This window comes from Triticum urartu, chromosome 7, assembly GCF_003073215.2.
Source record: "Triticum urartu cultivar G1812 chromosome 7, Tu2.1, whole genome shotgun sequence".
NCBI lineage: Eukaryota > Viridiplantae > Streptophyta > Magnoliopsida > Poales > Poaceae > Triticum > Triticum urartu.
The window spans coordinates 627,155,684-627,171,298 of NC_053028.1; the positions used below are offsets into that span (position 1 = coordinate 627,155,684).

At 52.0% G+C, this 15,615-nt stretch overlaps 2 protein-coding genes across 2 annotated transcripts; one reads left to right on the forward strand and one right to left on the reverse strand.

Annotated features, from left to right (window-relative positions):
* Positions 1-6,369: 6,369 nt before the first annotated feature.
* Positions 6,370-8,699, forward strand: LOC125523807. Its single transcript, XM_048688878.1, has one exon. It carries the CDS (start codon positions 6,715-6,717, stop codon positions 8,518-8,520), a length of 1,806 nt encoding a protein of 601 aa, XP_048544835.1. The 5' UTR covers positions 6,370-6,714; the 3' UTR covers positions 8,521-8,699.
* Positions 8,700-12,584: 3,885 nt separating this feature from the next.
* On the reverse strand, positions 12,585-14,638 carry LOC125520213 (Holliday junction resolvase MOC1, chloroplastic). Its single transcript, XM_048685059.1, has 2 exons — positions 14,478-14,638; positions 12,585-14,387 (listed from the first exon to the last, which is right to left on the reverse strand). Exon 2 carries the CDS (start codon positions 14,334-14,336, stop codon positions 12,879-12,881), a length of 1,458 nt encoding a protein of 485 aa, XP_048541016.1. The 5' UTR covers positions 14,337-14,387; positions 14,478-14,638; the 3' UTR covers positions 12,585-12,878.
* Between the last annotated feature and the right edge of the window lie 977 nt (positions 14,639-15,615).

The window sequence follows — 15,615 nt, forward strand, 5'->3', positions numbered from 1 at the left end:
CTTTGACGTATTAATCAAACTATAATGGAAACAGTTTGCGGCCCAACTTCTGCGGCACTGGCTTACTACCCTTTTGCCCTTTTCTTTGATGATTTTCTCAAAGTTGTGACCGTACACTTTGGTACGCTTTAATCTGCCAGGGCCTTCGTTGCGACCCATAATACGGCAACAAAGTCCGAACAATTTCTACAACATAGTTCGGCAGCCCGAATTTAGCATTATATGCATTGGCTCCGAATCATGTCTTTGGTCAATAGTTGGGTTGCCCGGCTCCTGTGCTTACTACCTTACGTTCCGCCATATCGGCTAGGGTAGTAAAGGGAGAACTACTACGATTGTGTCCTGGTTTATCCGGATGAGCACCTCAGTAGATAAAGATGAAAATTGACTGTCATGATACGGCGAGAGCCGGTCAGCTCTTCGGAGGGTTCAAATCTTTAGCGATTATTTCCGCATTATGTGATGAATCGGCTTTTTACCCGATCAGGTGATTACAGTACTCTAGTTTGGACACTAGGGCTGCACCTAAAATTTTCATTGTAGAACTCCTCTTGCTAAGTGAGGGTGATAAAGACACATAGTCTGATTGCCTGGTTCATTGCACTAAACACCTCCTTTAAGGACCAAACAAATTGGATCAAGAGTGTTTAGATCCCATCCTGAACACCCACGTACTACCTACGTGGGGGCTGAAGCCGACGACTGTCCAACTCTCAAAATTCCATAAACATGGCCGAACAGGAGGTAAAATGTTAAACAAACATTATATTACATAGTCGAACTTGTTTTTATAATACAGGGCGAGACAATATAACATTATTCATTCAAAGATTACATCCTTCATACACTGCTCCGCCACCATGCAGGATCCCTCAAGGACTTTGCTAAAATATCGCTCGTGCGTGCGGTACTCCTTGCCCACGTTCGGTCCTTCGGTCGCAACCGTGGCAGCATTCATCTTCGCCCACTACATCTTGACACGGGCGAAGGCCATCCGCACACCTTCGATACAAACCGACCGCTTGATGGCATCAAGCCGAGGGCAGGCGTCGACTAGCCGCTTCACGAGACCGAAGTAGCTTCTGGGTATAGTATCGATTGGCCATAGCTGGACTATCAAGTCCTTCATGGCCAGTTCGGCCACCCTATGCAGTTCGACCAGCTGTTTTAGCTGGTCGCTCAAGGGCACCGGATGTTCTGATGCAAGGTATTGCGACCAGAACAGCTTCTCCGTCGAACTCCCCTCTTCAGCTCGGAAGAATTCAGCGGTGTCAGACACGTTGTGTGGCAGATCCACAAACGCCCTTGGAGAACTCCAAATCCGGGTCAGTAAGAGATACATCTTCTTCGCATACTTGCTCAGCATAATAAAAGCCTTACCCGCCGCGATCTTTTTGGCCTCCTGGATTTCTCGGAGGGCGCCTTGGGCCTCGGTCCGGGCCTCTTGTGTGCTTTGGCGGGCCCTCTCAACCTCGGACTCTCGGTCCGCATGCTGACGCTCCAAGGACTCGTATTTCTTCAAAGCATCCTGAAGCTCTTGCTGGACCTCCCCAACCGGGGCCTCATGCTTTCTCCGGACAGCTCGTTCCTTCGCCACCCTCTCCTCGGCCTCGGCCAGTGCTTCCTTGAGGGTTTCAACCTCAGTCGCTGCTCCTACAAATATCACAGCACTACAATCAATATACATCGTTTATTCTTTCCGAATATACATCAAGTCTCCATATACCTAGTTTGTCCTCCAGCTGCCTTTTCACAAGGCAAATCTCTTCTTCGGCCTGCTCAAGACTCTGCTTTAGTCCGGAGACCTCAACGGCATGAGAGGTGGCGGCCAACAGCGACACATGTGTTCATAAGACATATTTAGTTAGTTTTCTGTGAAAATTACTTGATCCTCTGTCCGGCTTTTCCTTTCCGAACACCGGACAGTGTCTCAGGGGCTACACTGTCTATACTATGACCTTCTTTCTCGCATCGCTTACCTCAAAGCCTGTCAGCGGGCTGGTGCAGGCTTCGGTCAGTCCGCTCTTGACGGACTGAACCCTCTCATACACCGTACCCATAAGGATGCGGTGTTCCTCCACAATGGAAGCGCCTCGCAACGCTTCCAGCAGATTATCCAGTGCCTCTGGCTGGACAGAGGTCACCGGCGGAATAGGCACACCTCCTTCTTTTGAAGGAGGTTGCTTATCAGATTCCGGAGCCGTATAGGTCTCCGGAACCATATTCGGCTGGGGTCCGAACTAGACACGACCCCCATCGCCAGTATCCATGGGGGGTTCTCTCTCCCAGGTGTTCGCCGGCCGAAGGGTCACCCTCTGGCGCCACCCGGACAGCCTCCTGAACCTCTTCCTGGCCCGGGAGGTCCTTTTGGACAGCACCTCATCGTCACCCCTGGCTGTGGGAGATTGAGCGGCCGGTGGTGACTCACTGGCCATCGCCTTTGAATCCAGCAAACCTCCTGATGAGGATCGCAGGGAGCTATCGTGGGCCGGACTACAAGCGCATGATTTAAAGCGTTAAAACTGCGAACCGAAGAGGCCGAATACATGAATGTGTCAGAGTCTTCTGAGTACTCATGATGCGGCCAGGGGCTTGTTTCGGTGGCGCAACTCTGGGCTGCTGTCAACGTCCCACGTGGAGTTGTCCGCAAGGGAGTTCTTCCCCCTCTTGGACGCTTCTGCCTCCAGATTCGTGGAGGCCGCCCTCTTCTTCTTTCCTCCTTCAAGGGGAGAGCTTCTTTCCTCCTCGTCCTCATCGTCGTCTTTGGCAGCGGAGGAGGGAGTCTTGTCGTCTTTGGACGTCCTGTCCGAAGCTCCTTTGGGGTGGAGGCCACCCCGGGTCCCCTTGGCCTTCTTCTACGATGGCTGGTAAGGCGCCAGAACCAGCATCTTCGTCAGAAGAGGGATGGCTGGTTCCTCGGGCAGCGGAGCCGAACACTCAATCCGCTCCGCTTTCTCTGTCCATACCTGAAAAAATTGCTAGTGGAGTTTAAGTATCTCCCTTGAATAAGCAACTAGAGGATACACCTTGAAACACGAAAGACTTACCGCACTGGCGGGATGGGCCAGATCGTGCCCGCCGTCCTCGTCCGTCTTCGGCGGTGTCTCATTGCCCTTGAGAGCAACTTCCAGATATCTTCGTGTGTGGTTTCGAAGAGCCTCTCCAAGGTCCGGTGCTTCTCCGGATCGAATTCCCACAAAGGGCAAGTCCGGCTCTGGCATGGAAGGATCCGCCGGATTAACATCACCTGGATCACGTTGACGAGCTTGATGTTCTTGTCCAACATGCTTTGGATGCGTGTTTGTAGCGCGATTAGCTCGTCTGACGAGGACCAATTTGGGCCCTTCTCTATCCAGGAGGTGAGCCGCATTGGAGCTCCGGACTTGAATTCGGGGGCTGCAGCCCAGGTGGTATCTCAGGGCTCTGTGATATAGAACCACAGTTTCTGCCACTCTTTGACGGTCTCCACAAAAGTACCCTTGGGCCATGTGACGTTGGGGAGTTTGCTCATCATGGCGCCTCCGCTCTCCGCGTGTTGGCTATCCACCACCTTCGGCTTCACGTTGAAGATCTTGAGCCACAATCCGAAGTGGGGTGGAATACGGAGGAAAGCCTCACACACGACAATGAACGCCCAGATGTTGAGGAAATAGTTTGGAGCTAGATCATGGAAATCTAGCCCATAATAAAACATGAGTCCACGGACGAAAGGGTGGAGAGGAAACCCTAACCCGTGGACAAAATAGGGGATAAACACCACCCTCTCATTGGGCTTCGGGGTGGGGACGATTTGCCCCTTGGCCGGAAGCCTATGGGCGATTTCCTTCGCCAGATACCCGGCCTCCCGAAGCTTGGTGATGTCCTTCTCCTTGACGGAGGAGGCCATCCATTTGCCTTGCGCTCTAGATCCGGACATGGTCGAGTGCTTTCTTGAGGCGGAAAAGACGAGGACTCGGGCGCTGGAGCTTGAGACTGGGAGGGAAAAGAGAAGGAGAGGGCGTTGGTGAAAGAGGGGAACCCTTATCTCTTTATAAAGGCAGTGAATATTAAGCCCCTCCCCACTCGCCTTGAACTTGCCTATTCCCAAGGGCCGTGCGAACGGCGCGGTTGGATTACCCGCACCCGTATTGATGAGAATCCCGCAATAGAGGGACACGATCTCTACTTTGACAAGACGTGCCAATAAAGCCGCATCTCGGAATATGGAGCGGCAGGCCGAAAAACGGTTCGAAATAACGACCGGGAGGTGATGTAGTGTTACATTGCAAGAAGTTGTCAGCGGATTGGACTCGTGAAATATTATATTATCTGAAGTGGTGTGCGGAACTTGTTTTGTATATCCAGACACGATCTTGGTGTTCGAAGACTGTGTCGGAGTATTCGGAGGAGGAATCCAACTTGCAATGCCGAAGACAATCTGTGCGCCGGACACCTCGTCATTGAAGTCTGGTTCAGGGGCTACTGAGAAAGTCCTGAACTAAGGGGTCATCAGGCGTCCGGTCTATTGGGCATGGGTCGGACTATTGGACCATGAAGATATAAGATAGAAGACTTTCTCCCGTGTCCAGATAGGACTCTTCTTTGCGTGGATGGCAAGCCAGGCGGCCGGGTAGTATACTACTTCCCTTCTATGTAACTGACTTTGTATAACCCTAGTCCCCTCCAGCGTCTAAATAAACTGGAGGGTTTAGTCTGTAAAGACAATCATAATCAGATAGGCTAGACTTGTAGGGTTTTAGCCATTACGATCTCGTGGTAGATCAACTCTTGTAAACCCCATACTCATCAATATTAATCTAGCAGGACGTAGGGTTTTACCTCCATCGAGAGGGCCCGAACCTGGGTAAACATTGTGTTCCCTGTCTCCTGTTACCATCAACCTCAGACGCACAGTTCGGGACCCCCTACCCGAGATCCGCCGGTTTTGACACCGACACCGGACCCTTTCCAGAGACCGGTTACTCGACGACCCAAGAAGAAGACCGAAGAGACTCGTTCAAAGAGGAATGAGGACGGTACCTCCAAGAGGAGCAGAAGCAAGTAATTCTGCTCTTGAATACTTGGCTCTTGTAGTTGTCTAGTGGTTGTGAAACTACGTGGAACTATGTGTTTGCTATTTGTGAAACTATGTGTTAGCTATTTGTGAAACTATGTGGAACTCCGTTTGCTAATGAGTTGAACTTCGTTTGACATGTCTATTTAGTTCAACTTTTATTAATGTGTATGTGATGCCCAACTTTAATTGTTTGAGATCTGTTTTTCTGACTCTATATCAGTGTTGTGATATTGTTTTTGAAAAGAAGCAAGCAATTAAACCTGTAAATCCTAAAACACAGGACCCTACCGCCAAGGACCCTGGCGGTATGGTCACACAGCCTACCGCCAACCCCCCTGGCGGTAGGTGGCCACTGCAATTTTTCGTTACAGAAGCTTTCCAAGGCAAAAACCCAAGCCACCCCCTACCGTCAAAGGTTCTGGCGGTAGGGTCAGACAGGCTGCCGTCAGGGTCCTTGTCGGTAGGGTAGTTATCCACGTCAGCACGGGCAAACGGCCGCCGTCCCCCTCCGTCGCACCCTACCGCCAGGGACCCTGGCGGTAGCCTGTCTAACCTACCGCCATGACCCTTGATGGTAGCGAAAGGGTCAAATCCCGAAATTCTTTCCAATTTGGGTCAGATCCTGAATTAGTATACGAAAAGGGTCAAAACATGAAATTTTGCCTCAGCACACAACCAGCTAACAATAGAACAGACGAGCTCATGATCAGAGCAGGGCGAGTTAGTTGGGCCAGTCCCCTGTACCGTGACTTTACCTTCACACAAGTATCATACGGACCTACGGCTGAGGTTGGTCAGGCCAGGTCCCCCAACAGCACTGGCTTTGCACTGCACAGCAGCTTCCATGCATGCATTGCATCCCCAGCCACGACGTACAGTTCGTGGAGTACTTAATAACGGGAGGAGGAAGCGTAAAGCCTAGGCCTTTGCCGATATTTTACTCAGGGAAAGGTACACACACTCGACCGATGATGCCCTCACAGATCCTGAATTCCATAATGGGCTAGTGCATAATCACCAACCCTTAACCGTAGCCCATGGCCCCATTATCGCATGCACGATGATCTCACTCTCAGGCATATGTTCAGCTCCCCTGATCACTCACTAGCTCCCACCCAACCCACTGATCAACCCCATCATTCCAAATCGAGTATTATACTACTATACTAGCACTAGCTAGTTAAATTATATTTTACCAAATGAGATTGTTGGCTTAAGAAATGATGTTGTGGGCATGGAGATTTTGGAGGGAGCAGGCAGCAAGATTCCAATGGAAGAAACCAAAAGGAGGGCAGCAAGTTGGGGCAGGAGGAGGAGGGCTAACAAGAAGACAGATCAGAGACGGGTGAGTGAGGACAGGTGCGGCACCAACCAGCAGCAACCCATCTACCCTAGCCAGTGGCCACGCCGATGCGGCGCACACGGGCTACTCCTACCTGCATGGGTACAAAACTGACAGTTTGTCACTTACCCGCACCAACGCCTCCATTAATAGTTGAAGCTCTCCGTCGAGTTCCCTCCCTACCAGCTCCTCCTCCTACTCGCACCAGCATCATCATCATCAGTTGGTTAGCTGCGAGCTCCTCAAGATGCATGCTACCAGATAGGTGGCGGTACAGGGCTGGGGAGTGCGCGCGCGCGTGTGTTGGTTCGTCGCCATGGTTGCAGAGATGGGAGAAGCAGCGCCGGCAGCAATGGTGGAAACAGAAGTGGTGCCAGGGGCAGAGGGCAGCCATGGCGAGGCGCTGATGGTGCTGGAGACTCTGGCGTCGTCTTCGCTGGCCTGCTCCGTCCCGCAGTTCCCGACCAAGTGGAATTCCGTCAAGGACAAGCTCCGCCAGCTCTGCTCCGGCCTCAGTTTGCTGCGCGGCAATGGCGGCCACGGCGAGGAGGAGGAGGACGAGAAGGGGGAGGAATATCATGTGCTGGTTCAGTTTCTGCAGTCTGCTTCGGCCACCGTGAGGGGCATCCTGGACGTGGCCTCGCAGTGCAGCGACGGCACGTACGGCGGCGGGCGGCTGCGCCTGCGGAGCGACATGGACGGCCTGAGCGCCAAGCTGGAGGCGCACGTGCGGCAGCTCAAGGAGATGGCCTCCACCGGCGCGGCCACGTCGCCGTCGCAGGCCATCGTCGCGGTGCGGCCGGGCGCCGACGCGGGCGTCGCCGAGAAGCGGTTCTTCCTCAAGGACCTCTTCTCCCGGATCAGGATCGGCGGGCCCGTGCAGCGGGCGCAGGCGCTGGCCACCATCGCCGAGCTCATGTCGGAGGACGAGGCGTGCGTGCGGGTGGTGGCGCTCGACGTGGACGACGGCGTCGCCGTGCTCGCCGGCTTCCTCGAGTCGCGGGACCCGCGCGTCCAGGAGGAGGCCGCGGGCGCGGTGGCCGTCGTGGCGGGGTCCGACTCGTACAGGGGCATGCTGGTGAAGGCCGGCGTGATCGCGCCGCTGGTGCAGGTGCTGGAGAACGCGGGCGGCGTGGGCGCAGCCACGGCGCTCGCCAGGGAGCGCGCGGCGCAGGCGCTGCGGGAGCTGACGGAGAACTCGGACAACGTGTGGGCCGTGTGCGCGCACGGCGGCGTCACGACGCTCCTCCACGCCTGCGCCGACGCCGGCAGCGGCGGCCGGCTGCTCAGCTCCTCCTTCGCCGTGCTCCGGAACCTGAGCAGGGTGGAAGAAGTAAAGATGTTCATGGTGGAGCAGGGCGTGGTGACCGAGCTGGTAAAGCTCTCGCAGAAGATGGAGGAGGTCCGCAAGCTCGGCGCCGTGGAGCTGCTGCACGCCATGGCGCTCGACGACGCCGACGTGAGGGAAGAAGCCATCAGCATGGGGGTGATCCAGTCGCTCCTCCAGCTGATATACCCGGACCTCCCCTACTCCTACAAGGCGCGCGAGGTGGCCCTCGCGGCCATCTGGTTCTTCTGCTTCTCCTCGGCGAGCTCCATCGACGACCTCACCAGCTCCGACGTGCTGGGCTGGCTGCTCCACTACCTCAACAACGGCGACTACGCGGTGCTGGACTGCACGCTCAAGATCCTCCGCCACCTCGCGGAGGCCTCGGAGGAGTACAGCCGGATGATGGCCCGGGCCGGGTACTTCCCCGCGCTCGCCGGCCTGCTCGCCGCGAAGTCCTTCCGGGTGCGGGAGATGGCGGCGCAGGTGCTGTCCAGCCTGCTGGCGCTGCACGGGAACCGGGTCATCTTCATCCAGGACGGCGACAACCTGGACCGGCTGCTGCAGCTGCTCGACCCGTCCGAGGGCAAGCTGATGGCCAAGGGGCTGATCCTCTCCGCCGTCACGTCGCTGGCCGAGACCGGCGCCGGGAGGAAGAAGATCGTGTCGTCGGAGCACTTCGGGAGCCTCAAGGAGCTGGCCGACTCCGGCGACCCCGACGCCAAGAAGGTCGTCAAGAAGATCGCCAACAGCAGCAGGCTGCAGTCGATGTTCAGCAAGATATGGAGCGCCTAAGTTATTCAGTTTTGCTGACACTCGTTTCTTACTCAGATGTCTTTACTAAACACCCCTTTGATTTAGCGTTAGTACATTTGATTTGCTGTCCATAGTTTCTGCATATCTACATCCAACCATCAGTGTGCTTCCCTTGTGCTGTACATTGCAACTTCAGTGAAATTCAAGTTTTGTCATCAGTCTGGTGTGATGATCAGCCCTTGGAAGTTGTAAATTCCAGTTGAAATTCAGGTTTTGTCATGGGGGTTTCAGACATCTTGTAACGCTGAACCGTCAACCCTGACAAGTCCAGCAAATTACAGCACCTGCGCTGTTGTCAGATAAATACCAAGACAAGAAGATGTTGTCCTACTATCGACCTAGAGATTCCTTCTTTATCTTTCCATCTCAAGTTTATCATCCCGTGATGCATCGAGATGAGATGAGCACGTGAATCACTCCAGCGATGGCTTGTCCAGGCTTCTAGCTGTTTGTATTTGTGCTCTGTGGGTCAAATTTAACCCTGGAGCCAAAGCGATCACTGGATCTTGGTTCACGTGTCTCCGGCAATGCTGAATTATAGTGAATTTTCAGTGGATTTGGACTCATGCTTACTTACTTGGTCCATCTTTTGGTTGTTGTTAATCAACAACACTTGTCCGACTCACTTGCAGCTGCAGTGAACCTCCACTTTCACTGTTCTTATTATATTCTCAGCTAATGTATATTGCCTATGCATGAACTGCAGCACTGGACGTACTATAGTACTGAAAGTCTGAAAATACAGTTTCTAACAGAGGATATGTCTGCTGAAACAATGACTAGGAAACACTGTTTGCACGTGAAAGGAGAATTATTTCAACAAGCTTTGCAAACAACCTAAGAGCAGAATATCCTCCTGCAAACAGCAGGTTTCATCCAAGGACGCAGAGAGAAATAACAGAGTACTTCTCACCCAAGTTATGTATACTTATATGCCATGTTTAATAATGCTAATAAGGGGATTCTTGTCTCAAATGACAGGCATCCGATGAATGGCCTGCATGCTGTTTTCATATGTTTTTGGGCAGATGCCAATTAGTAAATTCAGTATGATCGCATTAGTAATTTATACAGCTCTCCTGCTGCCACAGAAATATACTATCAATTTTTTACATAGCCTAGTTGGATTTAATGAGAACATTTGTCCGACTGAATTGATGAATTTGGAGCCATGCTTACTTGGCCCATCATTTTGCTTGTTTATAGTGACTTGTCCGACTCAGGAACCTCCATTTTCACACTCCTTGTTATCTTCTCAGCTATGCTTACTCCCCGCGTACTGTAGTATACTGAAACTACAGTTTATACCAGAACACATGTCTGCTGAAATGAATTTGTAGAGACAATGACTAAATAACAAATGCTACTCATCAGCTATCTGCATACCGAAGGAGAAAAATACTTCAATTTCAGCAAGCTTTGGAAATGGCAGCATATGAAGGTAACAGCAGACTATGTAACACACTGCAAAAAGCCTCATCCAAATGCTCAAATCAAACAAGCACTATGATCAATCAAAAACAGGTCAAAATCAAACTAATGCCCCGTTGCTCGAAGCTTCGGCTGGGTGAGATCCCTCACTTTTCATTTTTATTTGTTGGGTTTCTCTTTGATGACAGGGCACCTAATGGCCTGCACGATGTTTTCAAATGTTTTTGGGCAGATAACAATTATAGGAAACTACATGCACCGGGCTGCCCTTTTTTTTAACAATTATAGGAAACTAAGTTTAAGAAAGAAAACTCAGTGTGCCCATTAGTAACATCTAGAGCTCTCTATATGAGTTTCCTTCCTACTGCCACATATCAATTTTTGCATATATAAGGTTAACATCAGTTCTGCTTCAGGAATCGGGATGTGTGCGCATTAGTTTTCAGAATGTTGTCAGCCAGCCATGCATTAGCTGCATGTATGTTGTTCCCAATATGACTCATTCTGTTTTAACTATAGATAGATAGACGATGGTGCCACTAAAATCTTTCTTTATCTTTCCCTATCAATTTTAGCATCCCGTGATACTTCAAGATGAGCACGTGAATTAACAGCATCGACTTATCCAGGCTTCTAGCTGTCTGTGCTTTATGGGTTAAATTTATCCCTAGAGCCAAACTTATATATAGATGCATCAAAACAAGTGAATTTGGGTTGGCAATGGGCTGGCAATGCTGAATCTGAAGTGATTTTGGATTCAGGCTTAGTCAGTCCATCTCTTTGGTTGTAGTTAATGAACACTCTGCTACCCAAGAGCCTCCATGTCTACTGCTATATGCCTATACATGAATAGCTACTCATCAGCTATGAAAGGAAAACATTTCAGCAAGCTTTGGAGCAGAATATCCTCTTGCATTTCCAAACAAAAGGTTTCAGTACCACACACTACTTACACAAAGCAGAGCTCACTGACAGGTAAAACTAAGAGCAACCATATAAAGGTCTTTTTCACACTCTAGCAGGGCCTTAGCAAAGTGATCAATGTATCTTCTTTCACACATCCATCATTTGTTTGTTATTTTTAATGAGAACACTTGTCCTGCTCACTTGCAGTTAACATCCATTTTCAATGTTCTTTTATATTCTCAGCTATGACGTACTGTACTACTACTGAGTCTGAAAATACAGTTTCTAACAGACGACATGTCTGCCGAAACAATGACTAGGAAACGCCACTCAACAGCTACTTGCACACAAAGAGAGAACATTTCAGCAAGCTATGCAACACAACATAAGAGCAGAATATCCTCCTGCAAACAACAGGTTTCATGAATGGAAGGACGCAGAAAGAAAGAAAGAGCAGCGTACTTCTCTCCCGAGTTATACTTATATGTCATGTTTAATGCTAATAACGGAATTCTTGTCTCAAATGACAGGGCACCCGATGGCCTGCATCATGTTTTCAAATGTTTTTGCGCAGATGCCATCATAAGAAACTAAGTTTCAGAAAGATAAAAAAATCAGTATGATGCCATTAGTAATCTCTACGGATCTCCGAGTTACTCTTCCTACCGCCAAAGAAATATGTATGAGTTCACAATTGTGCTTCAGGAATCAGGACGTGTGCGCATTAGTTTTCGGAATGTTGTCAGCCAGCCATGCGTGCCACTCATGAATTAGCTACATGTATGCTGTTCCCAACATGACTCGTTCTGTTTTAACCATAGATAGATAGATGATGGAGGTGCCACTAAAATCTTTCTGTATGTTTCCCTCTCAATTTCAGCATCCCGTGATAACTTCAAGATGAGCACGTGGATCTCAACAATGACTTGTCCATTTGTTCCCAGCTGTCTGCGCTTGGTGGGTTAAATTTATCCCTACAACCAAAGTTATCTATCTATAAGTTGCCAGCATGAGACAAGTGTTCAATAGGCTGGCAATGCTGAATCTGAAGTGAATATTTTTTTTTAACCTGTAATCTGCAGTGAATTTTGATACAAGCTTAGCCAGCCCATCTCTTGGCTGTTGATATAATGAACACTTTGCTACCCAGTCACCTCCATTTTTAATGTTATTATTTGTCTCATCAGTTATATGCCTATGCATGAACCATAGTAGAGTACCGAAACCCATGTGTGCAGAAATGAAATTGCTCAAACAATGGCTAAATGAAAGAAGAAATGCTACTCATCAGCTACGGAAGGAAAACATTTCGGCAAGCTTTCGAGCGGAATATTATCCTCTTGCATTTCCAAACAAAAGGTTTCAGAACCACACCATGACACTACTTACACGAAACAGAGCACACTGACAGACAAGTAAAACTAAGAGCACCCATATGAAGGTATCTATAGATGCAACAAAACAAATTCAATACTGAATTCACAGTGAATTTGGACACAAGCTTAGTCAGTCCAGCATAAATCATGCTACCCAATCACCCCCGTTTGTACTGTTGTTATTCTTTATCTTATCAGCTATGCCTATGCAGCAACTGAAAATCAGAACACATGTCTGCAGAAGAGAAATTGCTGAAACAATGGCTGAATAAGAAGTGCTACTCATCACCAATTTGCATACAATAAGAAAACATTTCAACTTCAGCAAGCTTTCGAGCAGAATATTATCCTCATCCTCTTGCATTTCCAACCAAAAGGGTTTCAGTACCACACCATGACACTACTTACACAAACAGAGCACACTGACTGACAGGTAAAACTAAACACAAGAGCACCCATATAAAGGTCTTCTTCACACTCTAGCAGGGCCTTAAACGAATTAAATCGGCAAACAAAGCATGAGATAGGAATATAACAGTAGACTGACTATGTAACACGCTGCAAAAAGCCTCACCAAATGCTCAAGTTAAGCAAGCGCTCCGACCAATCATGAATGGATCAAAATCATGCTGCTGCCTCATCGCCCAAGGCCTCTCCTGCTGAGGCTGCCTCATCGCCCAAGGCCTCTGCTGCTGCTGCTGCCTCCTCCGGTGCTTCAGCTTCGAGGACCCGCGCCTGGTAGGAGGAAATGGCACTGCAATCGCCGGCTGCGGCCGCCGCGAAGAAGGATCGCTTCCCGACCAGATCGGCGGCCCGCTTCGCGCACCCCGAGTCGCGGGGAGTCTCGTCGGGAGGCGGCATGGTCCTGATCCTCGGGAGCAGTTCAGCAACCTTGTCCAGTGATTCAGGAGAGAGGTCATCGTCGACAGGCTCAGTGGGCATCGCTTTGATCTCCTCCTCCTTCTGGCCTGCGCCCCCTGTCGATCCCGGGAGAGACTCCTTGCGGCGCCTCTCCTGTGTTGCAGCTCCCAGGGACGCGCCGGGCATGAGGCTGTAGCGGCTCGGGACGACCCGGACCTTGGAGCTCCCTGCCGGCCTCCTGCAGGTGGACTCAGTGCTGCTCTGGTTCATGGCAGCTTTGGGCGTGGGCTCGTCGGCCACCACCTTGGCGGCCCCGAACGCGGCGACGCCTCCCCTCGTGCTGTTCGTGGCCCTGGCGATGGACTGCCTCCTCGCCCTGGGGCTCATGCTGGAGCTCCTCGCCTTGGCCCTGCTCGCCGCCGTGCCTTGCTTGCTGCTGTCGAGCGGCTGCCTGGCGTTGCTCGACGGCCAGAGCTTAGCGGGGACCGCGGGCTGCTGCCTGGAAGCCTGCCCTTCTTCGCGGATGGCGTTCAGCTTGCCGGGGAACGGCTTGACCCGCGCGGCGCCCGCCGCGGCCACGGGCTTGGTGCCGCCGCTGATGCCGTGCTGGATCTCCATCGGGCCGAGGCTGACGCCCCTGCGGCGCTGCACGGGCGGCTCCTTGATCGGCTTCAGGATGCGGCTTGCGGGGGCAGCGCCCTGCTGCTGCTGCTGACGCGCGGCGGGGGCCTTGGCGGGGTTCGCGGCGGCGATGTCGAGCGGGCCGATGCTGAGCCCCCTGCCGCCCCGCGACGCCGGGAACTGCTGCTTGGCGGCGGGCCTGGGCTTCTGCGCGGGGGGCGGGGGCTGCTGCTTCTCCGGGAGAGGGAGCAGGTTGTCGGTGTCCGCGGCGGCGGCGAGGAGGTCGTCGTCGAGGGGGGCGAGGCCGAGCCCCTTCACCCGCGGCCGCGTCCCGGTGGACTTGGCGTTGGCGTCGTGGCCCCTGGAGACGCGGAGGTGGTGGAGGCGGGAGGAGAGGCGCAGGATCTCGGCCTCGATGCGCGCGATCTCGGCGTCGGCGTCGGCGTCGTCGGTCTCAGCGGGGCGGCGGTTCTCCTTCTCGCCCCTGCGCACGGGCGTGGCGTGCGCGTGCCAGGCGTTGGAGGAGGCGGAGTTGGAGCCGTCGAAGGCGGCGTTGTTCCACACGTGCACCAGCGGGATCAGCGGGTCCTCCTCCATCATCGCCGCCGCCGCCGCCGGGGACGCTCCCCCCTTCCCCTCCGTCTCCTTCCGCTGCGGCGGCGAAATCGAACGGAGATCAGAGCCGGTAACAAGCGAGCGAGCGATTAGCGGGTCGAGATTGGGGAGGGGTCGGCGGGGTACCTGGATGGGTGGACTCGAGCGATTGATGAAGGATTCCTGCGTGATTAGGGGCGCGGTTTGGTGGGCGGATCGGAGGATTATGTGGGGAATTTGTTTCGCTTCTCCTGGTTTGAAATGTGGGTGGGGAGGGGGGATGCGGCGCGTGCGCGGAGGGGGAAGAGGAGGGGAGGGTTTAAGAGGCAGGCGCGAGTCGACCGTTGGGGCAAGGGAGCGGAAGGGGGGAGGGGAGCAAGGAGAGGAGGAGTAGTCGACGTTCGCTAGACGTTGAGTGGGTCCACCAAACTACGCTCCCTCCTCTGCTTTTCGCCCCGTCATCATTCGCCCCATCCGCATGATGCGGAGGAAAGATTACTTTTCAAAGACGTCCTAGGCAAAAAAAAAATATATACTACTCCATGTTCGTGAAAACAAAATCCAACAATGAATACAGGTGAGCAGTAAACCTACCTGTTCACGCACTACAACGATGGAGTATTTCAGTGTTTACCGACGCACGTGTAAGTAAGTACTCTCTCCATTCCACTACGTAGGTGCTTCCTCTATCCACGTGCTTCAATTTTGACCATAAATTTAACTATCAAGATCGATTGCAGCGAGAACAAAAATTATATCAGTGAATTCGTATTTGAAAGAAGTTTTCAATTATATAATTTTTTCTCCCGCCGCAGTTGGTCTCGCTGGTTAAATTTATGGTCAAAGTTGAACCTTGAAAAACACGGACGCACTATATTTTGGAATGGAGGGAGTACTTAGTACCGTAGAAAATGTGTACCATACTTCCTTGAATCTCCTCCCAGTACTTGCTCATTTCTCATTTATTTCTTTGAACACTACTTGTTCCTTTCCTTGGAGGGACGCATCTGAGGCTGCGCCTGCGTGCCCGCTTTCCACCGGTACTCTACAAATCAGCGCCCGGATGCACGCGGAAAATGGGCAGAGAACCAGAGCTGAGCTCCCCTGTTTCCCTCCGGTTTAAGGGCTCGGCCGATCTGAATTCGAATGTGCCGGCGAGCACACGCCAACGCCATCAACCATTCTTAAATTGCCACTCAAAACGTACGTGCTTGCTTGCGTGTTAGGTTATCCGTTGTCATTGCCATGAGACCGTTGCGCCAGGTGTCTTTAAGTTATCCGTTGT